Source organism: Symphalangus syndactylus, chromosome 7 (genome assembly GCF_028878055.3).
Source record: "Symphalangus syndactylus isolate Jambi chromosome 7, NHGRI_mSymSyn1-v2.1_pri, whole genome shotgun sequence".
Lineage (NCBI taxonomy): Eukaryota > Metazoa > Chordata > Mammalia > Primates > Hylobatidae > Symphalangus > Symphalangus syndactylus.
The window spans coordinates 37,498,612-37,525,909 of record NC_072429.2 but is presented as its reverse complement, the minus strand read 5'-3'; the positions used below and the strand labels follow the sequence as shown (position 1 = coordinate 37,525,909).

At 46.3% G+C, this 27,298-nt stretch overlaps 1 protein-coding gene across 3 annotated transcripts in view; it reads left to right on the top strand.

The window, feature by feature from the left end:
• Window positions 1-27,298, top strand: part of AFAP1L1 (actin filament associated protein 1 like 1) — a 72,482-nt gene that overhangs the window by 35,674 nt on the left and 9,510 nt on the right. For all 3 annotated transcript variants that reach the window (XM_055285674.2, XM_055285675.2, XM_055285676.2), the window contains exons 7-17: window positions 112-323; window positions 2,662-2,841; window positions 4,819-4,911; window positions 8,526-8,619; window positions 8,856-9,008; window positions 10,432-10,643; window positions 12,284-12,429; window positions 13,390-13,462; window positions 15,591-15,702; window positions 22,529-22,693; window positions 25,515-25,693. In XM_055285674.2, coding sequence (XP_055141649.1) covers window positions 112-323; window positions 2,662-2,841; window positions 4,819-4,911; window positions 8,526-8,619; window positions 8,856-9,008; window positions 10,432-10,643; window positions 12,284-12,429; window positions 13,390-13,462; window positions 15,591-15,702; window positions 22,529-22,693; window positions 25,515-25,693 — 1,619 coding nt within the window. The remainder of the gene's footprint in view (window positions 1-111; window positions 324-2,661; window positions 2,842-4,818; window positions 4,912-8,525; window positions 8,620-8,855; window positions 9,009-10,431; window positions 10,644-12,283; window positions 12,430-13,389; window positions 13,463-15,590; window positions 15,703-22,528; window positions 22,694-25,514; window positions 25,694-27,298) is intronic.

The window sequence follows — 27,298 nt, the reverse complement described above, 5'->3', positions numbered from 1 at the left end:
ATGCCCATGCCTTCCTAGCCTCAGGCCCCAGTGCAGGGATCGCTGCAGAGGGGTGAGAAGGTGCTTCCCCAGGATGGCACAGTGATGGATCCTTTCCCATGACGCCTGCAGATAATGACTCTGATGCAATGAGCAGCTCCTATGAGTCCTACGATGAGGAGGAGGAGGAAGGGAAGAGCCCGCAGCCCCGACACCAGTGGCCCTCAGAGGAGGCCTCCATGCACCTGGTGAGGGAATGCAGGATATGTGCCTTCCTGCTGCGGAAAAAGCGTTTCGGGCAGTGGGCCAAGCAGCTGACGGTCATCAGGGAGGACCAGCTCCTGGTGAGTGGTCAGCAGCAGCCATGTGCCTTGGCCTCACGTGGACTTGCATGTGGGTGTGTCTCTACATACATGCGGGTATGTCTGCCTTGGGCATACCTGGATTGACTTTGTGCACAGAAGCTCAAAGCCCCCATGCTCCCAAGATCAGGACTTTCCCCACTGGAGCAGAATTTAAACACACACACACACACCCTGTGCCTCTCTTTCTCTCTCTCTCTCTCTCTCTCTCTCTGTCTCTCTCTCTCAAATTTAAAGACCTGGGCTAGGCACAGTGGCTCACGCCTGTAATCCCAGCACTTTTGGAGGCCAAGGCAGGTGGATCACTTGAGGTCAGGAGTTCAAGACCAGCCTGGCCAACATGGTGAAACCCCATCTCTACTAAAAATACAAAAAATTAGCCAGGTACGTGCCTGTAGTCCCAGCTACTTGGGAGGCTGAGTTAGGAGAATCGCTTGAAACCAGAAGGCTGAGGTTGCAGTGAACCGAGATCATACCACTACACTCCAACTTGGGCGACGGTGTGAAACTCCATCTCAAAAACCAAAAAAAAAAGACCTGATACAGGCTTTACCATGTTTTTGTTTTGCCAAAAAAAAGAATTTTTTTATCACTTTTAAATTTTTGTTGTTTTTCATTATGCAAGTAAATGTGCTTATTTATAAAACTAGAGAAAAACAAATGAAAAGTGATTTTAAAAAAACTATTGACCAAATGTCAATAATTTCCTTGACCAAGAGATAACCACTATTATAATAGCTTTAGTGTACACATTTCTACCCTCATTTCCGTACATCTGTCTTTTATAAAACGAATCCCCTAAAAAACTCAATCGTTCTATTACTTGCTTTTTTTAAGAAGGGTTTTTTTATATTTACCATCTCTCATCCTATCATTTCATAAAAGAAAGAGCACCTTTAATTACAAAGTAAGAGGATAAACATAATTTCAGAAAAAGAATAGCTTCTCTCCCCAGAAGTCTGTTGACAAGCCTTGCCCAACATGAATGCATCTGAAACATGACCTTTTCTCACTGCAGGGCGGCACTAGTCCAAGGGACATGACCAACCTCTTTCCAATCCTGCCCCTTCTGTATTTTTCTCCACATATTGCAGTAGCTAGGACCTCAAGCACAATGCAAACAGAAGTGGGAGAGCAGACATCCTTGTCTCAGTCTAGAGCTCAAAAGGGAAGTCACTGTTAAGGCTGAGTATGGTGGCTCATGCCTGTAATTCCAGCACTTTGGGAGGCTGAGGCAGGAGGATCACTTGAAGCTAGGAGTTCAAAACCAGCCTGGGCAACAAAGCAAAACTCCGTCTCTAAAAAAAAAAAAACCAATGTTTTTTAATTAGCCAGGCATAGTGGTATGCACCTGTAGTCCCAGCTACTCAGGAGTCTGAGGCAGGAAGATTGCTTGAGCCTGGGAGTTTGAAGCTGCAGTGAGCTATGATCACAGCAGTGCACTCTAGCGTGGGTGATAAAGCAAGACCCAGTCTCTAAACGTAATAATAATAATTTACCATTCAGGATGACATTTGCTGTGGGTTGTTTGTAGATGAAAATGTTCCTTATTATTACATTAAGGAGATCCCTCTATTCTTAGTTCACTTAAATGGATGCTGAATTTTATCAAATACTTTTTCTAGCTCTATTCAGATATGTGATTTTTGGCCTTTTTTTCTGTTCATATGATTAATGATACAATTGATCTTTGAATGTCAAACCGCTCTTGCATTCCTAGAATAAACCCCACTTGGTCTTGATGTAGTTGCTTTTTATATACGTCTGGAATCCAATTGCTAGCATTTTGTTCAGGGCTTTTGCGATTGGGTTATGAGAGAAATTAGCCTATAATTTTCTCTTTTCGTGATGTCATTGACTGGCTCTGGTATGAAGGTAATGCTGGGCTCATTAAAAAAATGGGGAAGTGAGAATCATTATTCGTAAACTATTGACTTCCCAAGGCCAACCCTCCATCTCCATTAGAATTCTGTCTCCCAAATTCCTGCCAGGTAGATTTTTAACTGGCTTCCTCCCCAGCCAGCCCACTTCTTCTCTGGTTCTTTAGGCTAACCTGGTCTTCCTAGGATTGTGCTACATTCTGCATCTTCCCAAATAGGTAGTTGTGACTGAAAATTGCCCAAAGATGCCTCCTCCCAGGTTTATCTTCCAGGGTGAACGGCCTGGACCCTTCAGCTATACTCACACAGTGCCCATGGCTAGGCTGGGTGGGGGAGGTCTCTAAAGGGAGGTCGGGCTTCCCCCGAGCCTTTGTGTGAGGATATCTCCCTCCTCTACCCTCTACTTCAGAAGATCCTGATGCGTTTCTCTCCCTGTCCAGTGTTACAAAAGCTCCAAGGATCGGCAGCCGCATCTGAGGTTGGCGCTGGATACCTGCAGCATCATCTACGTGCCCAAGGACAGCCGGCACAAGAGGCACGAGCTGCGTTTCACCCAGGGGGCTACCGAGGTCTTGGTGCTGGCACTGCAGAGCCGAGAGCAGGCCGAGGAGTGGCTGAAGGTGTGTGGCCTGCACCTGACCTTCCCGCCTTCTCACCCTTTCTCTCTTCCCCAAGCCAGCCCTCAGTAGAGCTGGCTCCTGTCCCTGGAAGAGCCTCTTGCTCAGTGCCTGAGCCCAAGTGCCCTGTGCGTGGCTAGGGCTTATGTATGGAAATGGGCCTCGGATATCTCCAAGAGGCAGACTTCATGCTGGAAACCTGTGTTCCTTCTGGTTATTTGAATTCCCTTTCCAAATCCTTACTGTGGGCTTATTCAGCTTGCGCTTGTATACCTCCTGGAACTAGAGGCTTAGTATCTACAAAGGAAGCTGATTTCATCATTACACCTGTGAATTCTTAAAACAACAACAACAACAAAGGAAAAATCCTCCCTTGCCTTGAAACGTACATCCTTGTAATGACCACCCATGGGCCAGTTTCTGCCTCTGCAGCTATGTGGAACAATGAGAGTCACCACAAAATGAGCACTTACTTTGTACCATGCATTGTGCCAAGAGCTTTACATACATGACCTCATTTCTGCTTGAAAATGGGACAAAATATTATTGTTCCCATTTCACAGGTGAGGAAACTAAGACACAGCTTTGAGAACTTATGTGGCTTGCCAAAGGTCATACAACCAAAGTGGTTGGAGCCGGAATTTGAAGCTAAGAAGTAAATCTACTCCAAAGGCCATAGGCAGGATGACATAGTGATGACATGGGAGAGGGGACTTTGTGGCACCCATACTTGAGTGCAAGCCCCAGGCCTAAGGGGCACTTACTGGCTGTGTGACCTTCTGCAAATGACTTTGCCCCTCTGTGCCTGTTTTTTTCATCTGTGAAATGGTCCTTGGATTCTGGAGAGCACTTGGCACAGCGCCTGCCAGGCAGTGAGTGTGTGGTAACTGTCAGTAATTACTGTTGTGATGACTGCGATGCCCCACCCCCCATTCCTTTACAGCAGACCCCATCCTTGCACCGCCTCTACTTCACTCTGACACCGTCCTTTCCTCCTCTGATCTTCCTGCTGGAACAATGAAACCAAACACCTCCCTCCCCACCCAGCCCTTTCCTTCCTGTGATAACCAGCCCCCATGATGGAACATTTGGTGTTTCTCATTACCCCTTTGTCTCAGGAGGGAAGGAAGGGAGAGAACCTGCCTGCTGGGGGAGCCTGTACCCTCCACGAGCTGGTTGGGTCGGCAGATGGATCCCTAGACTGGAGTTAAAAGAGACTTGCCTTGACATTGATCCTGGGCGGCTGTCAGCCCAGAGGTTAACAGTGGGCAGCTGAACTGCCTGCATTTAGTTTCTGGCTCTGCTGCCACCTAACAGGTGGCTTCCCCTCTGCGAGGCTCATTGTCTTAAGCTGTAACTCAGGGCTTACAAGGCTGGTGGGGGATAAAATGGGATAATCCACAGAAAGCCACCAGTTAGGTGAGCAACAAATGGTGGCTGTGATTATTTCCTGATCTCATGCTTATTGCTGTGTGGCCTTGGCAAGTGAGCGGATGCCTTTAGGAGATGGAGGTGATAACTCCAGCTGCCCTACAGGTTGCTGTAAAGGTGCACATGGTCACAGAAGCAGGTCCTTCACGCTTGTGAGGCTTTATGGTACCCATCACTCTTCGCATTCACGGTCACACTGTCCTCAGGCAACCCAAGGAGGGAAGCAGAGGACTAGTATATTCCCATGTTGCAGATGTGGACACTGAGGCCCAGAGCAGGGAAGTGGCTCTTCCAAGACCACACAACTAATTAGCAATAAGCCTCTTGGTCCCCATCCTTGTATCTTTTCAACCCAGGGGACAGATATGGGAGAAAGCCTTTACAAACCCCAGTGTGCCCCACACATATGCAGGTGGCTGTGTCAGCCCATCTCTTCCCCACAGTGGCCCTGACCCTCTGTTCTACAGCATTCACCACACAGACCCCATTCTTCCTTTGCATCAACAGCTTCCCTGCCCACCCGTTCACAGCTGTGTGTCCTCTTCACAGGTCATCCGAGAAGTGAGCAAGCCAGTTGGGGGAGCTGAGGGAGTGGAGGTCCCCAGATCCCCAGTCCTCCTGTGCAAGTTGGACCTGGACAAGGTATATCTGTCTCCACTAGGTTTTCCCCGGGCCAGGCAGTGGCCACTCAACATGGGCTCAACCCCAGGGGAACTAACTGGCTGGGGGGAAAGTCAGGCAACTGCCAAACTGTAGGTGCCCAGCACAGAGCTGGCACAACAATAGGTGCTTAATAAATGTCTCCTGAATTCATGAATGCATGAACAAATGAGTGCCTGTGCCCAAAGTGCAGTACAAGCCAGAGGAGGGAGTGATGCACCCTGCCAGGACAGGAGGAGGTCACGTTGCAACTATGCCATGAAAAATAAGTTGAAATTTGTCAATTAGAAAAGGAGGGTGTATAATCCCAGCACTTTGGGAGGCCAAGGCGGGCACATCACTTGAGCCCCAGAGTTCAAGACCAGCCTGGACAACATAGTGAGACCTCATCTCTAAAACAAAAAAGTTACAAAACAATTATCCAGGCGTGGTGGCACATGCCTGTAGTCCCCGCTACTCAGGAGGCTAAGGTAGGAGACTTACTTGAGCCTGGCAGGTGGAGGCTGCAGGGAGCCATGATTGCATCACTGCACTCCAGCCTGGGCAACAGAGTGAGACCCTGTCTCAGAAAAAAGAAAGAAAAGAGAGAGAAAGAAAGAGAAAGAGAAGGAGTAGGCCAGAAGCAGTGGCTCACGCCTATAATCCCAGCACTTTGGGAGGCCGAGGGTGGGTGGATCACCTGAGTTCAGGAGTTCGAGACCAGCCTAACCAACATGGAGAAACCCCATCTCTATTGAAAATACAAAAATTAGCCGGGCGTGTTAGCACATGCCTGTAATCCCAGCTACTCAGGAGGCTGAGGGAGGAGAATTGCTTGAACCGGGAGGCGGAGGTTGTGGTGAGCCGAGATCATGCCATTGCACTCCAGCCTGGGCAACAATAGCGAAGCTTCATTTAAACAAAAAAAAAAAAAAAAAAGAGAAGGAGTGTGCCTGTTTGGAACACGAGAGAAGCAGTCATTAGCCAGTTGGTCAGGCTGTTAGCAAATATGTCCCAGTACCTACACATTGCCAGGTATTGTGGGTAACAAAGGGCCTCAGACCCAAGTCCTCCCCTTAAGGACATTACAGTCGAGGGGAAGGGTTAAGACCCACAGACATGGGCCTTGCACGATGTAATCAAGGCTAGTATTTATAGACTGTGACTGCATGCCCTGCAGTGTACTGAATGCTTTGTATGTATTAACTGAGGTGATTTTCATAACAACTCTTTGGGTAGGTACATTTTCAGAGGAGAAAGCTGAGACACAGATTTGCCCAAGGTCACATAGTAAATAAGAACCGTAGCCAGGATTTGAACCTAGACAGTCTAGTTCTTAATGACTGTGCTGCCCCTCCTCTCAAGGCCAGGATCCTGAGCACCTGCTTGACAGGTACCCGGTAAGTATCCGGGGCACCCCAGAAACTGTGCTCGCCACTGAAATGCAGTCCAAACACAAACAGGTGCAAGCCCTGCCCTCACAGCACTTCCAGCCCAGTAAGAAGCAGACATGAATCAAATAGTCACACAGACTTATAAATGCCAAGCTGTGTAAGTGCTAGGAGGGAAAAGTACCAGGTACCCTGGGGCCCTGCCTCTGCCTCAGCACCCTAGGACGGCTTCTCTGAGGAAGTGACATTTCAGATGAAGATGAAAAATTAGCAGGGAAGAGGAGGGAAAAGGCATTCTAAGCAGAGGGAAAAGGTGCAGGAGCAGGAAGAAGCATGGAACTGAAAACGACCAGTATGGCTAAGCTCAGTGAGAAAGGAGAGCCCACCAGCCTATTAGAGTATCCCAGAAAGCTACAGTGAGTGGAACAGGGGCCCACGCTGGCTGGAGGGGCAAGAAGGGTGAGGGAAGATGGGCACCTATGTTGAGCCTTAAGGCATAGGCAAGATTTCACCGAGGCAGAGGTGGGCCGAGGGGAGGGAACAGAAGCAAAGGTATGGGATCACGCAGAGTCACCAGGAGTGGAAGATGGGTACTCGTGCCCAGGTGGATGCAGGAGGAGAAACTCAACCCTATCCTCACTTAGCCTTTGCCATTCGTGAGGCCAGAAGGAAAGCAGCGTTGATGGTGTCAGTGTGTGTTAGTGTGTGTGTGCACGCACTTGCCAGCGCATGCTGTGGTACAGTTTGAAAGATATGTAGAGGGGAAGAAGAAGCAAGCTTGCAGAGTTGAGCTTTCCTGTGGTTGAGCATCCACAGGGAGGGTAACTAGAATGTTGGGGGTGGTATTTTGGGTGGAGAGTGAGGGTGAGGATGTGATATTGGTGGGTCTATAGAATCATGTGATTGCAGTGTCACCATCGAGTTCATTCCAAAGTGCTCACAGTACCTCTTTGTATTTGCTCTATCTGATGAAAAACTTACCATCTGTACACCATTGCAGAACACAGAGCCGTAACTTCTGTTTCACCATTTGAAGAGGTGATTCTTTATACTTGACAGTTCTGTCCCCTTTCTGACAGCTGTCATGTTTCCAGCCCTTTGGAAATTGAGAGGTGCACATGATCTCCTGTCCTCTCCGTACCCCGGTGCTATGCTTATGGTGAAGCATAAGCTGAGCCTGGTTTGAGAGGATCTTGGCAGGAAAGGCTTTGGGGCCTCAGAGCTCTGTAATTCCACCTTCTTAAGTGGGTGGATGTCATTTAATCCTGGCCCAAGTGTGACTGGCACAGTTTAGCTTCTTGAAGAAAGATGGCAGCACACCACACAGGTGTTAGAAATGATACAGTCCATGGGCCTTCACTTGAACTGGCTCCGTCACAGCAGCCCTCTGAAGTGGGTGGAATTCAAGTGAAAAAACCCAGCCTTGGGGAGATAGAAGGACTTTCCCACATTCCCACAGCTAATAAGTGGTAAGAGAGTCATCATTGCTTCCACTCTACATCCCAGGGTACCTAGTAGACACTTAATGGACCTTGTATGAAGGAATCGATGAATGGTCTAGAGTTGGTGTCATGAGTAAAACTAATTTGGGCTGGCAATGAAATTGTTGACATGTTGTGTGTGGGTGTGTGGGTGTGTGTCCCCTTCCCATCCTCTCCTCCGAGTTAGGATCGTAATGGACTCCTGCTGGTCACCAGCTCCCGTCATGACTGTTTTGAAAATGTCTGCCAGCTCATCTCTTTTTCTCCATCCTCACTGTCATCTTGGTTCATGCTCTTGTTGAGTCTCATCATGACCAGGATGACACTCTCTTAAGTGGCTCTTTTGCTTCCAGTCTTGTCCCCTCTTGTCTATCCCCCACAACGCCACTGGAAGTAACTTCCTAAACCAATTTGGATTACATGAGTGTTCCACTTAAATACTTTCCCAGCTCCCTGTCACCTGCCAAATACAGTCCAAATTCCTAAGACATTCATTTCAAAGTGTTATAATTAATTGCCTCCCTCCCCAGATGGACTGTGAATTGCCCAAAGACACAACCATATCTAAGTCATGGTTGTCTTTTCAATACCTGGTATGGTATCAGGCACAGGATAGTTGCTGACAAACATTTGTTAGCTAATTATCATGTGCTGGGGGAGTTGGAGGGAGATTGAACCAATAAAGGGAAATTTGGGTACTTCTGAATGTGCCCTCTGATGAGGGACTGTCTGTGTCCCTCCTCAGAGGCTGTCCCAAGAGAAGCAGACCTCAGATTCTGACAGCATGGGCGTGGGTGACAACTGTTCTACCCTTGGCCGCCGGGAGACCTGTGATCACGGTAGGAGCCTCTGGCGGCTCAGGCTGGGGAATGCTGGAACTGGGCGGGGCCTTGCCCAAGGGCACACATCGGCAGAGCAGGTTCTGACCACTCTGTAGACCTGGGTAAGGTGACCTGGCCTGCCATCCCTGGAGCTGCAGGCCCATCCTGTGTGCAGGCTGAAAAGGCCACAAGGAAAACTAAGGATGGGTGGGACTCGGGGCTCCCTCCACTCCCCTGACCCATTTCCCCAACAGGCAAAGGGAAGAAGAGCAGCCTGGCAGAACTGAAGGGCTCAATGAGCAGGGCTGCGGGCCGCAAGATCACCCGTATCATCGGCTTCTCCAAGAAGAAGACACTGGCCGATGACCTGCAGACGTCCTCGACCGAGGAGGAGGTTCCCTGCTGTGGTGGGTCCAGGGCACGGGGAGGAAGGGTGTTCAGGTCCTGTGGGCGCGGGCTTCGGGGGCTGAGGCCAGGAGACCTCATGCCTCATCCACCTCACCCCCAGGGCAGGGGAGGAAATCCAAGCCTCCTGGGAGGCTAAGCCCCACTCCATTAACACTCTAGGCCTTCCCATCACTTCCCTTCCCGGAGGCCCTGACACTTAACGAAAGGAAAAGCCAGCTGACCACTGTATTTCTATGCTCCCTGTGACCGTAGCCCAAATCACTGCCCATCTCTGGGCCTCAGTTTCTCAGTTTCCTCCACGATAACAAGACAGGGGTATCTTATTTTCTAGCATAGAACGTGCCAGGTGTATAAGTAACAACCCATATTATAGGGAAATTTATTGGAGAAAAATATTTAGGTACTTTTTATTAAAAATGCATTCAATGTGAATTGAAGGTGATTTGAAGGGGAAAACATTATTTTGCTCATGTAAATGTAGTGTTCCATGTACTGGAATCCAGTTTCTAAAAATCATATATTTTGGATATGCAATAATATTCTAACCCTGAAAAAAATATTATAAAAGTACATGGCAAGGCCAGGCGCAGTGGCTCACCTCTGTAATCCCAGCACTTTGGGACGCTGAGGAGGGAGGATCGCTTGAGCCCTGGAGTTTGAGTCCAGCCTGGGTAATATGGTGAAACCCTGTCTCTACCAAAAATACAAAAATTAGCCAGGCATGGTGGTGTATGCCTGTAATCTCAGCTACTTGGGAGGCTGAGGTGCGAGGATCACTTGAGCCCGGGAGGTTGAGGCTGCAGTGAGCCATGATAGAGACACTGTACTCCAGCCTGGGTGACAGAGGGAGAGCCAGTCTCAAAAAATAAATACATAAATAAATATATGGCTACAAAGAAATATTTTATAATCAGTGAATCAGAGTGCGTTATGGTAAAAATAAGCAAATTTAAATCTAAAACATTAAGAGGGAATTCTAAACCTGTGGGTCATTAGCTACATGGCAGCTGTGCCTCGGTCAATTTTAAGATGATGTGGGTGAGACATTTTTGTTCCCACATGCTGCCACTGGGTGTCAGCATCATCCCTTATTTTCCATCTTTCAGTAACAGTTTTGATTTGGGGAGAAAAGGCAAAAGAGTTGTGTTTTTTATACACCATATACAGTAGTTCCTGCCCTTTTCATCAAGCTCGGTGTGGCCCAAAGGCTGTGCAAAGATGTACGAATGCCATTATCAGTCCATGTTTCACAGCTAAGAAACAAACTCAGAAATGCATGCCCAAGGTCACCCTGAGGTCTCAGGGGAAAGATTGCTGACCACGACCCCCAGGCCTTCTTTCCAGCAGACATATGGAGCCTCCTTGCGTCCCCGTGCTGTCCCAGGGCAGGTTATGGGAACCTCATGCCGTTGTCTCCTCCAGGGTACCTGAACGTGCTGGTGAACCAGGGCTGGAAGGAACGCTGGTGCCGCCTGAAGTGCAACACTCTGTATTTCCACAAGGACCACACGGACCTGCGAACCCACGTGAACGCCATCGCCCTGCAAGGCTGTGAGGTGGCCCCGGGCTTTGGTCCCCGACACCCATTTGCCTTCAGGATCCTGCGCAACCGGCAGGAGGTGGCCATCTTGGAGGTGAGAGGAGAGGGTGGGGTGCAGGTGGTGCTTGGTCTGGGGACTCTGGCCTTAGTGTCATGTTTTTGTTTGGGGGAGCCCTTGCTACTGACACCACGGGGACTGAAGGAGAAGGAAAGCAAGCCTCACTCCTGTCAGGTGACCCAAGTAGATTATAAGACAACACACAGGACACCCACTTAATTTGAATTTCAGGTAAGCCACGAACATTACCTGAAACATTTTCATAATAATATAGGCATGTCCCATGCAAGATTGGAGCTTTATCGCTACTAAAATATTATTCATTGTTCATCTGACATTCAAATTAAACAAAACATTCTGTATTTTTATTCACTAAATCTGGCAGCCCCAGAACCAAGGTTTGTTTTTTCTCCCTTACCTTAAAATCCCAAGCCTGAAAAGCATTTAGTCTGGTCTAACCATTCAGATTCTGGAATCCCCTCTAAGACCTTTCACCAGTACCCTCCTCTGGGGGAGGAGAAGGTCCACTGCCCCTCCCATTGAGCAATTCAAATTTTAGAAGGATTTTCCCCATACTGAGTTGAAATCTTTAAGCTCCAGGAAGGCAATAATTAGGCCTATTCTGCATACTTCTGTTTTTCCAGAACTCAGCATGATGTCCAGCATTAGAATACTATGGGCTCTAGAAATATTTGTTGAACAAATGAGTGAACGAAGTGTGTTTTCATTTCACCGATTCAATGGCCTTCTTACTCACGGGCACTAGCCTCCTCTCTGAGGTCATGCAGAATACGTGGACTCTCTCTTCCACATGGCAACCCTTTGGCGATTTAGAATTTAAAATGTTAACACTAGAGGAAAACAGAAAACTACCTTCTGCCATTACAGATAAGGAAACTGAGGCCAGGGCAGCCACGTGCTTTATCCAGGGGTCCACAGAGGGCCAGTGGTCTCTTAGTCTTGTCCTAGAATCTGACCTCTTGGTCTTGTTTTCTGCCCAAGACCCACTGCCTCTCTTAGTTCTTAAATTTCAAAAAATATCGCCTCCGTAACTCACTTTTATTTTTGGTAGTTTGAGATAGGTCTCTTATTTATCTTATACACGAAGCTTTCTAGCAAAAAGTGTGCTTTATGTATTCAAGTTTAGCATTTGTGTGCTAATTTAATTGTATAAGATGCTCTTTAAATGAGAATTAACATAAGTCCGTGTTTAGCTGACTGGCAACTTCTTGGAGATTTTCCTATACGCAGTATTGTAATTATTTGGCAATTATAACACAAGAAACAATTTTGATTAAGTTATATGAGAAATGGCCTCTTCTAATAAAAAGTAAATATTTTTTTAAAAATTCAGAGAACACCCAAATGTTGGTTTTATATTCTAATGGTTGGGGAAGGCTCTGAGAATGGAAAGTGAGGGCAGGGAGGCCTGTGTTAGAGACGTCCTCAGGGAGGGCCTCCCTGAGGAGGTGACATTTGAATGGAAACCTGAATAGGTGGAAGAAGGGAGCTCTTGGATTTGTGGATGTGTGCTATAATCTTATTCCTCTTTGACCCCTGAGTATCGGCTACGTAGTCAGTACTTACAAATATTTCTGGGTTTGGCTGAAGTGAACAGGTCTCCAGGAGCCCTGGCAGTAGGAAAATGAACTCCACGTTTGCCTCCTGTCCTTCAGGCAAGCTGTTCAGAGGACATGGGTCGCTGGCTCGGGCTGCTGCTGGTGGAGATGGGCTCCAGAGTCACTCCAGAGGCGCTGCACTATGACTACGTGGATGTGGAGACCTTAACCAGCATCGTCAGTGCTGGGCGCAACTCCTTCCTGTAAGTGTCAGCTGCACCGGCCACACCTGCCCAGGACCTTTCCTGTCTCCATCCCTCTCAGAGGCTGAGTCCAGCCCTGGGCACTGGGAGGGAAGGGAGGAGCTAAGGAAAGCTCTGCTTCCTTGGTAAGCTGGAGTGGGTGTCTTCCTCTTCCAGCAAAGAGTGGGGAGCTGGCTGAAGGAGGTAGCCCAGAGTCAGAGGCAAGGTGTGGATGGAAGGAGCAAAAGTAGAGAAGCCTTGGAGTAGTGGCCTGGGCTCTGCCCTCATGTCACGGGACTTTAAGCTTTCACACACTGGAGCATGGGCACGTGGCTAGTATATGGCATTCGGTACTAGAAGAGCCAAGTTCGAGTCCCAGCTCGGTCACCACCAGCAGTGGAAGCTTGCACTGGTTGCTTGCCATCTCGGATCTCTGTTTTCTGACTCATAGAATGGCGGTGATGAATTACCTGCCTTGCAGGTTGTTATGAGAATCACATTGGTCCTGTCTGTGACACCCTAACACAGCCCATGACACAGTGCTGCCTGCCATCTTGCTTTTACCAATCTTCTGACCTGCCTTAAGAGTTTCTGCCAGAATCGGCCGGGCACGGTGGCTCACGCCTGTAATCCCAGCACTTTGGGAGGTCGAGGAGGGTGGATCACAAGGTCAGGAGATCGAGACCATGGTGAAACCCCGTCTCTACTAAAAATACAAAAAATTAGCCGGGCGTGGTGGCGGGCGCCTGCAGTCCCAGCTACTCCGGAGGCTGAGGCAGGAGAATGGCATGAACCCGGGAGGCGGAGCTTGCAGTGAGCCGAGATCGCGCCACTGCACTCCAGCCTGGGCGACAGAGCGAGACTCCGTCTCAAAAAAAAAAAGAGTTTCTGCCAGAATCAATGAGACTGAGGACAGGAAAGCACTGTAAGCTGCAAAGCATCATTGTCATTGTCATTGTCATCATACCTTTTATTTTCTAGATATGCAAGATCCTGCCAGAATCAATGGCCTGAGCCCCGAGTCTATGATGATGTTCCTTACGAAAAGATGCAGGTACAGTCCCTTGGGGCTGCTCAGGAATGTGGCAAAGGCCACTTATTAGCTCTCCCTCTTTCTGCTCCCTTTACCTTCTGCCTCAGAAAGATCATTTTCATTTAAGCAGCAATAGCTAGAAGGGAAGCCCCTTCTTATCACAGAGCATGGCTCAGGATGAGGAATCCCTGGCACAGGAGGCTAGGTGGTGCCGTGGAAAGAGACCCAGGTTGGGAGAAAGAAAGGGCTCTGTAGACTCCCAAACACTACCAAAAGGTGAGGCATCGTCTCCAGTTTGAGCAAGATGCTGGGGCCCTCCTCCTGTTTACCACTCTGTGAACTTATCCTGCTGATTCTGTGGTGTCTGGGGCAGGTGCTGACTCTGGGGCCACCCCGCAAGCCTTCAACTGGTGACTTCGTGATCTGGGAGCTTCAGCTCCCAGGCCAGTCTCCATGTTTTGCTTGCTAAGCCAGGGAGATACCAGCTTACTAATTTACAGTGAGGCCTGTGTAGCCATCACATGACCTGGAATGCTCCTGGCAGCATGCCCTGTGCTGTCTCCTCCCTCAGAAAGTGAGAGGAGAGCCACATTCCAATCAGACGCTGGTGGGTGGGTCAGGCCTCACAGCAGAAGAGAGAGACAATTAAGCTGCCAGGGACAACAGATGTGTCTGCAGACAGGACCTCTGCCTTGGACGGTGCTGGATGACACACTGAGTTTTCACCTCTAGGACTCCCTTTTCTAGAAATTTCTCCAGTCATCCTTCTGTTCATATGGTCTTTCTTCAGACTCAGATAAACCTGTGGATGCAGGTTGAGGTTTTTCTCAGTTGCAGAGTTTAGTGGCAAGACAGCCTAGCACTTAAGGATGTGAAGTTTGAGTCAGATTCAGGGCTGCTGGTCTTCACTTCCTGACCCCAAAAGGATATGATAAAACCTACCTTCTTGGATGGCTGCAAGAATTAAATAATACTTTACGTAAAATTTTAGGCGGGGTCTGGGTGCCATGGCTCACGCATATAATCCCGGTACTTTGGGAGGCTGAGGTGGGTGGATCACTTGAGGCCAGGAGCTCGAGTCCAGCCTGGCCAACATGGCGAAACCTCATCTCTACTTAAAAACTACAAAAATTAGCCAGGCATAGTGGCACATGCCTGTGGTCCCAGCTACTCAAGAGGCTGAGGCAGGAAGATTGCTTGAACCCAGGAGGTGGAAGTGAGCCAAGATCAAACCACTGAACTCCAGCCTGGGCAACAGAGCAAGACTCTGTCTTAAAAAAAAAAAAAAAAAAAAAAAATGTTTAGGCTGGGTGCAGTGGCTCATACCTATAATCCTAGCACTTAGGGAAGCTGAGGTGGGTGGATCATTTAAGCCCAGGAGTTTGAGACCAGCCTGGCCAACATGGCAAAACCCTGTCTCTACAAAAATTAGCTGGGCATGGTGGTGCACATCTGTTGTCCCAGCTACTCAGGAGGCTGAGGTGGGAGGATCACTTGAGTCTATGAGGTTGAGGCTGCAGTGAGCCATGATCACACCACTGCACTCAAAAAAAGAAATTAGCACAGTGCCTAGACATTGGAAGGTCCTATACAGAGGAGTAGATAGTACTGTTGTTGACAACATCATTATTATATTGCATTATTATCATATTTAACTCGTTTCCTAAGCTTTCACTGGATTTTTAGTATTCTTAATATTCTTCATGCACAAATGTATAATTAATCTATTAAGTTATGTCACTTCTATCACTGGCTCATCTCATCCAGGACTTTTCTTCTTGAGGGAAGACTGTTTTCTTTTTGAGGCGATTCAGAAAATCAGGATACTTCCAAATGTTCTAAAGACAAAAATATCTATGATAAATCAAATATAGCCACCCACAGTCTTTTGAGACTTTCTAATTTTCCTCTCAGCAGGTGCTGCAGTTTAGGGTTGCCTTCTGCTGCCCCCCAGCAGAAAGGTACGAGGTTCAAATGATATACTGCTAGCAAAAGTGCTATATGATTTTTGAGTGCTATGCAAGTCTAGAAATGTAAGACCAAGATCTCAGAGCAAGAAGACTCCATACTGAGCAAAGACCGCAGTACACCCTGCATTGATGAGTCTGCGCCTGCCTGAACTTAACTGTCTTCCTCCATCTCCCACCAGGACGAGGAGCCCGAGCGCCCCACAGGGGCCCAGGTGAAGCGTCACGCCTCTTCCTGCAGTGAGAAGTCCCATCGCGTGGACCCGCAAGTCAAAGTCAAACGCCACGCCTCCAGTGAGTTGTGTGTGGGCCTCCCCTGCTGACTAGGGAGGAAGGAAAGGAAGCAGTCTATAGGAGGGATCTCAAAATCAGTTTCCCTGGTGGGTAAATAAATGAGCAAAGTGAGATGCAAGAAAATACTCTACCATAAGAAAAATCACAGAGCAAGCACAATGATAAAGGGCAGCTAGCATGTGGCCTCAGAGGGAAAATGACAGGGAGGTGGGGGTTGGGGAGGTACTGTAGGAAACTGGTACCCAGTTTTCTAGGTCCCAACTATAGGGGAGGCTGCTGCTCAGCTCCAGCAGATGATCCCTATGCAGCAGTACCAGGCCCCTAACACCAGATTTGCCAATTACTTAAAAGAGGCCAGAAATCTAGAATTTAGGTGAAATCTACTTATTTTTTAATATCAGCAACTATTTTTTTTTAATTTAGCACCAAATGAGGCCAAATAGAGAGAGAGAGACATTGTTGACAAGCTGTGTCTGTTTCAGAGGCTAACAATTTGTGATTTCTGATCTGGGGTAGTAAGTGGAGAACTGAACCCATCCAAATACCCTGGAGCCAGCTGCCATGAAAGCCACAGCTCACCTTGGTGTCCCACCCTAGCTCTGCCTAGCACCCCACAGGAGCTCTGTGAATTGCCTGATTGCCACGCTGCACAATAATGACTAAGTATGCCAGGCAACTCTTGTAAATTCTGTTTTACTTCCAACAGTAATCTGTGCTCCTGTGTGATTTATCTTTATGAACAAGCCAGCTTCCTGTGGGACAGCGTGTTCCAAAAGTTTTTGCTTTGTTCTTTTACATGTCTTCCCCCTGCATCTCAGCAGAGTCAAGTTCTGTTCCGTGCTTTTTGAAAACTTACTTTTATTTTTTAATACCTATTTTCAAAAATACTTTTCTATATTATAACTCCATTTCATTTGTGTAGATCATCCCTTCTGAGGGTCAGGAAATCTGTATTCCATTCCTCATTCCTCCCTTGACTACTGAATTACTGTGTACCTCTGGGAAAAGTCCTTTCCCCTCTCTGGGCCTGAGTTTCCTCTTTGAACAATCAGAAGGTTGTTGTGTAACTTTGCACTCTACTCTCAGAGGCACTGGAAATGCAGAGCCTTGTGAAATGCCCATTTTAAAATGGAAATCTAAACTGAAAAAAGCATGTAAGGTTAAAGAAATCACCAAATGTCAATGACAACAACAAAAAACAAACACACACAAAAAAGCAGACCCTTTCTTCAAATCAAATCTTGTATGAAAGCCCAGTTTATAAAAGAAAAATAAAAGTGGAGCTACTCTGGTTGAGGCCCACTTGGCCTCCACTTTTCCTGTTAGCCATCACCGTGGGGTCATGAGGTTCCTTGAAGGGCAGTGGGAAACTACAGTGGAAAACTGATGAATTCCAACAAGGTTGTTTTTTAGATGAAGAAACTGAAGAAAATAAAAGGGAAGATATCTTAGTCCATTTCTCGTGCTATAACAAAATCCCATAAGCTGGGTAACTTATAAATAACAGAAATTTATTTCTCATTGTTCTGGAGGCTGGGAAGTCTGATATCAAGGTGGCAGACGATTTGGTGTCTGGTGAGGGCCTGTTTCCTGGTGATGACCATCTTTTTGCTCCCTGGGGTCTCTTTCCTAAGGGCACTAATCCCACCCATGAGGGCTCCACCCTCGTGACCTAATCACCTACCAAAGGCCCCACCTCCAAGTGCCATCACAAAGGGGATTGGATTTCAACATATGAATTTTGTGGGATGTAAACATCTAGTCTATAGCCAAAGGATTTTGCCCACGATCATGTATTAATTGCCTATTGCTATATAAGAAATTACCCAAAATTTAGCTCCTCTAAACAATAAGCAGGAAGATATGTTATATCACATGGTTTCTGTGGATCAGGAATCCCAAATGGCTTGGATAGGTAGTTCTGGCTTGGGGTCTCTCATGAGATCTCAAGATGTTGGCCGGTCCTCTGAAGTCACCTAAAGGCTTGACAGGCTGAAGGATCCATTTCTAAGATGGCTCACTGCATGCCTGGCAAGTTTGTGCTGGTTGTTGGAAGGAGGCCTCAGTTCTTTGCCAAGGGTGATCTCTTCATAGAGTTGCTTGTCCTTGTGATGTGACAGCTGGCTTCCCCCAGAGCAAGCAACCCAAGAAGGAACAGCAAGGCTGATGCTGCAAGGTCTTTTATGACCTATGGTTAGAAGTTACACTCTGTCATTCTGCAATATCCTAATGGTTACACAGGTCAGCACTGTTTAGTGTGGGAGGGGACTATAAAAGGGCATGAATATCAGGAAGCAAGAATCATGGAGGCCAAGTAGATTGCTGAGAAAAATGGTGGTGTGAGAAGCTGCATGGACCCACTCCCTAGCAAAACAGCTGTAGCTGGTGAAATTTATTAAAACAAACAATTATTTAAAGTCTGGGAAATTTTCCTAAGGGCAAACGAAGAAACATTTATTCTAGAAAATTTGCTACATCTTAGTAAGAACAGTGAGAGTTTGTGGCATTTGAGCTACAACCTACCCATTTATTCCCCAACTCAGTTTGAAAGAATCTTCACTCCAGGCGTGTCTAGACAAGAAAACAGGGCTCCTTCTTCCCCCAGCTGCCAGTCAAGGGCTACAGTATCTCCCCAAGAAGGGCAGGCTGCCAGTATTTTTTGTCATACCCAGCTCCATGCTGCAGAGGCTAAATTCCAGGTGATTGCAGCCAAGAGGTAGGAAGCTCCCTTCCTCTACCCAGATGGTGGAGCAAAGGCTTTGCCCCAGGTAGGGTAAGCCAAGAATACTGGGGCCCTGATTGCCCTCATCCTAGCTCACTTGTAAGGCAGAGGTTCCATGCTGGGAGAGGCAAGCAGAGTAGACCAGAGTACTGCCCCCACCCAGCACCCTGCTCATAACAGGAATGTCACTCCAAGAGAAACAGGCTCTTAATTTGTTTTGTGCTGCTATAACAGAATAACAGAGACTGGGTAATTTGTAATGAACAGAAATTATTAGCTCCTAGTCTGGAGGCTGGAAAATCCAAGATCAAGGTGTTGACATCTAGAAAGGCCTTCTTGCTGCATCATCACATGGCAGAAAATGGAAGGGCAAAGAGGCAAAAGGGGATTGAATTTGCTCTCTTTTAACGGCATTAATCCCACCCATGAAGGCAAGCCCTCATGGCCTAAATCACTTCTCAAAGCCCCATCTTTTCATACTGTTACAATTGCAATTAAATTTCAACATGAGTTTTGGAGGGGATGAACATTCAAACCACAGCACAGGCCATCGTTCCCACCCCTGGATCCAGAGCAGTGACTCAGAGATTTTGCCGAGTGGGGAAAGGCAGGCCATAAGAACAGAGAATTCCAAAGCTCTTCCTCGAAAGAACTGACTTTAGTTGGAACAGAGTGTGGGAAAGTGTAAACCAAAGGGTGCTCTCAAAAACAATGGAGATTTGGTGGTTATGAGAACAATAAACTAAATCATAGGCTAGTTTATCAGAGAGAACCACAGAAAGAGACGGCTAAAATTGCCCTCAGCCGGGCGTGATGGCTCACCCTTGTCATCCCAGCACTTTGGGAGGCTGAGGCAGGTGGATCACTTGAGGCCAGGAGTTCAAGACCAGCCTAGCCAACATGGCAAAACCCTGTCTCTACTAAAAATACAAAAATTAGCCAGGCATGGTGGTGGGCACCTGTAAGCCCAGCTACTCGGGAGGCTGAGGCACAAAAATCACTTGAACCCAAGAGGCAGAGGTTGCAGTGAGCCATGATGGTGCCACTGCACTCCAGCCTGGGTGACAGAGTGAGACCCTGTTGCCAAAAAAAATATATATATATATTTTTAAAAAGAAATTTTTTAAATAAAAAGAGCCCTCCTAGGGTTAGAACAAATCTCAAAGATGGGCCTCCAGAACTATCCTGTAAAGGGGCTGATTTTAATTGGATCAGGCTGTGGAGTAATTGATGCATTGTCAAAATCAATAGACCAAACACCTGACAATTAGTAGAGTTGGGTGTAATAGCAACAGAGGCCGACTGCTTAACAGGAGATTAGGGAAAGAGTCAGAAATCCCTGCTAATACGCTGTCACCCCAGAGTGACTGTATACATGCCAAGGCTATGGCCTCTGAGGAGCAACATCAGTGGTTTCATACTTCAAGAGGAAGTAGACTACACTAAAATACTTCAGACAAGTCACTAAACAAATAAGAAAGTAACAACCCAACAACCCGGTTGGGGGGATGCATATCAAAAGATACTACAATATATTCTCTGAAATGACCAGTTTTCAACAAAAAATTATGAGACACATGAAGAAGCAGGAAAATGTGACCCATACAGAAGGAAAAAAGTCAAGCAACAGAAACTGCCTGAGAGAGGGCCCAAATGTAGAATTTAACAAAGATTTCAAAGCAGCCATTATAAATATATTTAAAGAACTTAAGGAAACCATGCTTAAAGAAATAAAGGAACAGGAGATGACAGTGTATTAACAGATAGTCTATATTATTGATAGCCTATATTATTGATAGTCTCTATCAATATATTATTGATAATAGCCCATTCCTCCTGCTATAACAAAATTCCATAAGCTGGGTAACTTATAAACAACAGTCTGGAGAAATTGACTTCATACTGCAGGAGGAAATAGACTATACTGAGTACTACACTACACTAAACTGTACACTACAGTATACGTATATGGAACTACACTACAGTTATATGGAATATAGCTATATGCTTACTATATTATACTGTACTATATAGTATAGTCATGTGGAATATATTATTGATAATATATTGATAGAGGCCTCCAACAGAAAGATAGAAATTATAAAAAGAAGAACCAAATAAAAATCATGAGGCTGAAAAGTACAATAACTGAAATGAAAAACTCACTCAATGGGCACAACAGTAAATTTGACCTGGTAGAAGAATCAGTGAACTTGATGACAGAAAAATAGAGATTATGCAAATCAAGAGCAAAGAGTAAAAAAGAATGAAGAAAAATGACAGAGCCTCAGAGCACTGTGGAACACCATTAAGTGCACAAACATATGTGTACAGGGAGTACTAGAAGGAGAAGAGAGACAGATGAGCATAAAAAATATTCAAATAATGGATGAAACTTGCCAAATTTATTGAAAAGTATTAATCTATACATCCACAAAGCTCAGTGAAATCCAAGTAAGATAAAGGCAAGGAGATCTACAAAAGACACATCATGGTAAAAATGCTGATACCAAAGACAACGAAAAAATCTTGAAGGCAAAAGAGAAAATCAGGTCATCATGTATAAGAGAACCCCAGTAACATTAACAGCTGACTTCTCATCAGTAACAATGAAAGCCAGAAGGCCATCCATGCTGTATTATGATCAGGCTTGAACTGCAGGTAGTTGTGTCAGGAACAGATTTTTGCACAGGTCACTAGGTGACCACTGCAATCCCTGCAGCAGGTGGCTAGACAAGACCCCCAATTATCCATAAACTGCAGGAATTTTTCTGCATCGACTTATATAAAGCTGTGTGCACCTCTGTATAGTGCACAAAAAAAAAAAGTAAAACTTTCCCTAAGAGGTTGAACTATGGCCTTGGCCCAGGTAGAGCAGTATTGCACAGCATGGACCCTGGAGTCAGACAGACATGGAGACATGGGTTTAACCTCGGCTCTGCCACCATTAGCAGTGGGACCTAACTTCTGTGTGCCTCAGTTTCCTCAACAATAAAAGAATATTAATTATAGTAAGTTTTGTGGGCTGGGCGCAGCGGCTCACTCCTGTAATCCCAGCACTTTGAGAGGCTGAGGCAGGCTGATCACTTGAGGTCAGAAGTTCGAGAACAGCCTGACCAACATAGCGAAACCCCATCTCTACTAAAAATACAAAAATTAGCCGGGCGTGGTGGTGCACACCTGTAGTCCCAGCTACTCTACTTGGGAGGCTGAGGCAGGAGAATCGCTTGAACCCCAGAGGTGGAGGTTGCAGTGAGCTGAGATCATGCCACTGCACTCCAGCCTGGATGACAGAGTGAAACTCTGTCTCAAAATAAATAAAAAAAATAAGTTTCACGATGACTAAGTGGGAATGCAAGTGAATGGCTCAGCATATAGTGCCTTGTGTGAAGTAAATAATAAATATTTTTTGCCATAATTATTTGCTTTTATTGTCCATCATAGTATTGAACCTACAGTAGACCACCAGGTCCCTCCCTCCCCCAACCCCTTCCCCAGTAATAAAATGGACAATGCCTGACTGTAGTCCAAAGTCTAGAATCTCTGGAGATCTGAGTTATATGGAACAGTCTCCTTGACTTATAAATATCTGAAAACTGACTATAAAACATGCTCTTTTAAAACCAAAGTATGTTTTACATCACAAATTTGTTTTTTAATAATATTATCATTATTATCTAACCCTTACTATTTGCCAGGTACCATACTAAGTGCTTTTCATCAATCATCTCATTTAACCCTTACCACAACTCTATGAGGTAAATTGTATCCATATCCTTATTTACAAATAAGGAAACTAAGGTCAAGGGGGAAAGGCACAGAAAAACACTACCAGTCACTTTTGCCTAATGTCACACAACCAGGAAGGTCAAAAATGCCCAAATCTCAGACTGTCTGTTCCAAGGCCTTGCACCTAGTCCCTGTGCCCTGTGGCCTCCCTTTTGCTTCTTATTTCCTTAGAGGATTCACACTAAATATATCTAAGGGACTAGATCTAAACATTTATAGATGGAGAAGTTGGGGCTGAAAGAGAAGCTGACACCACCCAAGTACCTTTGCCAGAGGTCAGAACTGAGGGCCTTTCCCTTCCCTACATCTTTGCAGGTGCCAATCAATACAAGTATGGCAAGAACCGAGCCGAGGAGGATGCCCGGAGGTACTTGGTAGAAAAAGAGAAGCTGGAGAAAGAGAAAGAGACGATTCGGACAGAGCTGATAGCACTGAGACAGGAGAAAAGGGAACTGAAGGAAGCCATTCGGAGCAGCCCAGGTACCTATGTGGGTGTGGTCCTGAGCACCTATGGGTGGCCAGCTCATCCTTGGGCATAGTAAAGGGAGGTCTCTTGCATAAGTCACCTGGTTTCCTACCCAAGTGGGCTTCTCCTCCCCTCCTCCTTCTCCTCCTCCTCCTCTTCTTCTCCTTTTCATCATTATCATCATCATTCCTCCCAATTAAAGAAAGTGCCATCAATTTAATAACTGGTTTTGGAGGGATTACAAAGCATCACAATAATGTATACACTTAATGTAGTAAGAAGCAACCTGATTTTAGAAATATGAAGCACAGAAGTGTGCCTTAGAATCAAGGAAATAAGAGATGTCATTTTGAACCCCACCTTCATTCATTCACAGATGTATGTGAGACATTGGTCCTAGTAAAGGGAATAATGGACATGACATTTTCCCAGGATCCTCTTCTGAAACCCAGGGACCTCAGCAGGCCCTGCCTGCTCTGGGCTTCTCCACACCCTATTTTCTGCTGTGTTTCCTTTGCATTCTCTCTAACTGCAGTTTGACACACTTTAAGCCTAAGGTTTCTTCACATGCCGGAGGGAGCAGAAGTCCTGTTTTTATAGAACATGTCCACAAACATGTAGCCCTATGAGAATGGTGGACCTATGGACCCTTTCCTAAGAAGAAACACCACAGTTTACAATGCTGCAAAAAAAAAGTTCAGGAGCTCATGTGGCTGCCTGTGGAGCCTATCCATAGATTGCCTAAGACTCCATGAACCTCAGATTAAGAACTTCTGGTTTAAAGGAGAAGACTTGTTCTCTGTGGCCAAGAACCAGAATCAACAGGAGGAAGGCACAGGAAGGCAGTTTGGTTTCCATATAAAGAATTTTCTGAGAGTCAGAACCAAGATTTGGAGCAAGCTGACTCTCCTTGTCCTGCTCAATTTTTTCCCCTATGGCACTATCACTTTGTAATATATCAGATTATTTATTATATTTATTATTTATTGTTTGCCACAGACACACAAATATAAGCACCATAAGGGCAAGGATCTTTGCCTGTTTTGTTCACTGATATATCTAGGGCCGAGGACAATGCCTGATACATGGTAAGCATGCATTAAATACATGGTGAATGATGAATATAAAGAATTCAACATTACTAGAAAACCTTCCAGCACAGCCTCCCTCAGGACAAAGAATGGAACTGATTTTTAAACCTGGTAAGACCCAACACAGCACTTGGCATGAGAAAGGTACTAATATAGATTTGTTAGATTAAATCGAAAAAGTGGGCTGGGTGCCGTCGTTCATGCCTGTAAGCCTAGCACTTTGGGAGGCTGAGGCAGGAGGACCATTTGAGCGCAGGAGTTCAACACCAGCCTGAGCAACATAATGAGACCTCATCTCTATTTTTCTTAAAGAAAGAAAATTTAAAAATAAAAATAAATTGAGGCCGGGCATGGTGGCTCATGCCTGTAATCCCAGCACTTTGGGAGGCTGAGGTGGGCGGATCACAAGGTCAGGAGATCGAGACCATCCTGGCTAACATGGTGAAACCCCGTCTCTACTAAAAATACAAAAAATTAGCCGGGTGTGGTGGTGGGTGCCTGTAATCCCAGCTACTCAGGAGGCTGAGGCAGGAGAATGGCGTGAACCTGGGAGGTGGAGCTTGCAGTGAGCCGAGATCATGCCACTGCACTCCAGCCTGGGCGACAGAGCAAGACTCCGTCTCAAGAAAAAAAAAAAAAAAAAATTGAATAAGCAGCAAAATCCTACTGAAAACTCTGGTGTCTATAAAGCCCTGCTATGACACTTGTTTACAAGTAACAGAAACCAAAGCTAAACTGGCAGAGAAATGAAAAGAAGATGTAATTGGAAAATTCAGTGATCTGGTGTAGTGGGGTCCAGGGACTTAAATGATGTCACCAGGAAGCTTATTTCTCACACTCATGCTTCTACCCTTCTCTCCTTTGGTTTCATTCTCCCCTTGTGATGCCACGATGGCTGCACAGTGCCAGCCCTCACCCAGCCCTCCCAGCCAACCCAAACAGAGAGAGCTTCTCCTCCCAACGACCACCACAAAACCCTCTGGATTCACTCTGATTGGTCCCACTTTCATCCCTAATCCAATTGCTGTCATCAGAAGATGAGTTGTGATTATGGGGCAGACCTAAGTTACGTGCCAAACCCTTGAACTAGAAGTAGAGTCAGCCCCACTCAAACTAGAGAGAATGGGGGTAGGGGGGCAGGTGCAGTGGCTCATGCCTGTAATCCCAGCACTTTGGTAGGCCAAGGCTGGTGGATTACTTGAGGTCAGCAATTTGAGACTAGCCTGGCCAACATGGCAAAACCCCATCTCTACTAAAAATACAAAAATTAGCTGGGTGTGCTGGCATGTGCCTGTAGTCCCAGCTACTTGGGAGGCTTGAGGCAGGAGGATCGCTTGATCCCAGGAGGCGGAGGTTGCAGTGAGCTGAGATCACCCACTGCACTCCAGCCTGGGCGACAGAGTGAGACTCCGTCTCAAAAAAAAAAAAACAAAACAAAAAAAAAAACAGAAGAGAGACAGAATGAGAGGGGGAAGGTGGTTTCCCAATGAAAACTCAGAGTGCTATTTCCAGGAGATGGTGAAATGGGTACCAGACATATAAAGAACATAATGAGACCTCATCTCATCATGGAGCTGGAATCCTAGTATGGAGCTGGAACCCCAAGCCCAGAGTCCATCTCTTAACAAAGACTGGGGGCTGGAAAGGCCCTCCAGGAGGGGCAGACAAAGGCCTGAGGCCCTGCCAGATTCCCTGACGCTTCAGGTCAGGTTCAGCTTTTTCTTATCAGTGTCTCTTGATTCAGGAGCAAAATTAAAGGCTCTGGAAGAAGCCGTGGCCACCCTGGAAGCTCAGTGTCGGGCAAAGGAGGAGCGCCGGATTGACCTGGAGCTGAAGCTGGTGGCTGTGAAGGAGCGCTTGCAGCAGTCCCTGGCGGGAGGGCCAGCCCTGGGGCTCTCCATGAGCAGCAAGCCCAAGAGTGGGGTGAGTCCAGGGCCTTCCATGCCAGGGGCAGCTACTCCTATATCCCTCCACGCACTACAGATCTCTCCTTCATGATCATTCTTTGGAGGTAGGGGTTATGCCCATTTACAGACAAGAAAACTGAAGTCCAAAGAGGTGAAGGGCATGCCATGGGTGGCACAGCTAGGAAGAGGACTCTTGGAGCAATTTCTCTTGGTTTCTGGCCTGTTCTTGTCTCCACAACAGCAGCACCATTTGACTTTTTACCCTAAAGGTGATCTTAGAAATGGCCTTGGGGTTATTGATGATAATAGTAGTCAGCATACGTTGAATAACAAACATGTGTGATCCATTACTATAGGCATCTTAACCTGTATTATCCCACACAATCTTCCTGGCAGTCCTATGAGGTAGTTTAGGGGTTGACAGACAAGGAAACTGAGGTTCAGAGATGTTGAATGACTTGCTGAAGGTCACTCCATGAAGTGGGAGACAGGATTCCAAACCCAGGAAGTCTAACTCCAGAGCCCACCAGGGCAACATAGTGAAACCCTGTCTCTACAAAAAATACAACAATCTCACATGCCCTCTCCTGAGATCTCCAGGGTACCAGGCCCTGTCCTCAGGGCTCTGCATCCATTATCTCTAATTTTCCCAGCAACTCTGTGAGGAAGATAAGCTCACCTCCAATGGGGCTCTCTCAGAGAGAACTTCTCTGACCTCATCTACACCAGGGTTTCTCAACCTCAACACTACTGACATTTTGGACCAGTAATTCTTTCTTATAAGGGACTATTCTGTGCACCAGCAGGATGTTAGGGATGTTAAGGTCCTACCTAAGGATATCAAGTAGGATGTTAAGCAGCATCTCTAGCTTGTACTCACTGGTTGCCAGTAGCACTCCCCCTCCAGTGACAACCAAAATATCTCCAGAAATTCCCAGATGTCCCCTGGGAGAGCAAAACTGACCCTAGTTGGTCTAAATTACCAACAGCTCCCTCTATTATTCTTCCTCATAGCACTTAACCACAATTTGTGTGTATGTGTGTGTGTATATATATTTGTATCCTTGCTTGTCCAATGTCTGTCTTCTCCACTAGATTGTATTTTTGTTAAGAATTGGACTACATCCATTCATTTATCATTAAATTCCTGACCCTTTACAGAAAAATAGTAGGAGTACAAGAAATATTTGTCAAATGAATAAATGTTTTGCCTGCTTTCGGGTGAGGAAATTGAGACTCAAAGAGATGAAATAACTTGTCTGATAAGTATGACTTGTCGGGAGGCAATGTGTCATTATTATTGTTGTCCCAGGTCACATTTCCTGGTCACACCACACCTGATTGAGCCAGTGCTGTGTCTTACACCCCTACACTTCCTTTCCATGGGGTGTTTCCAACCTCATTGTATAGATGAAAAACATGACAGCCAAGGACAAAACAACTTCCCAGAGTCACAGAGGGCTGGTGGAGGAGCTAGCACTGGTTCATTCATCCCTGCTGCTTCCTCCCACCAGCATGACCTGATATTCCCATTCCAGAGCACTTTTCCCTGGGTTTTGGATCCTTTTAACATTCTTTGGAGATAAAGAGAAGTTTTCTCTAAATTCCTTGTAGGTTTAGC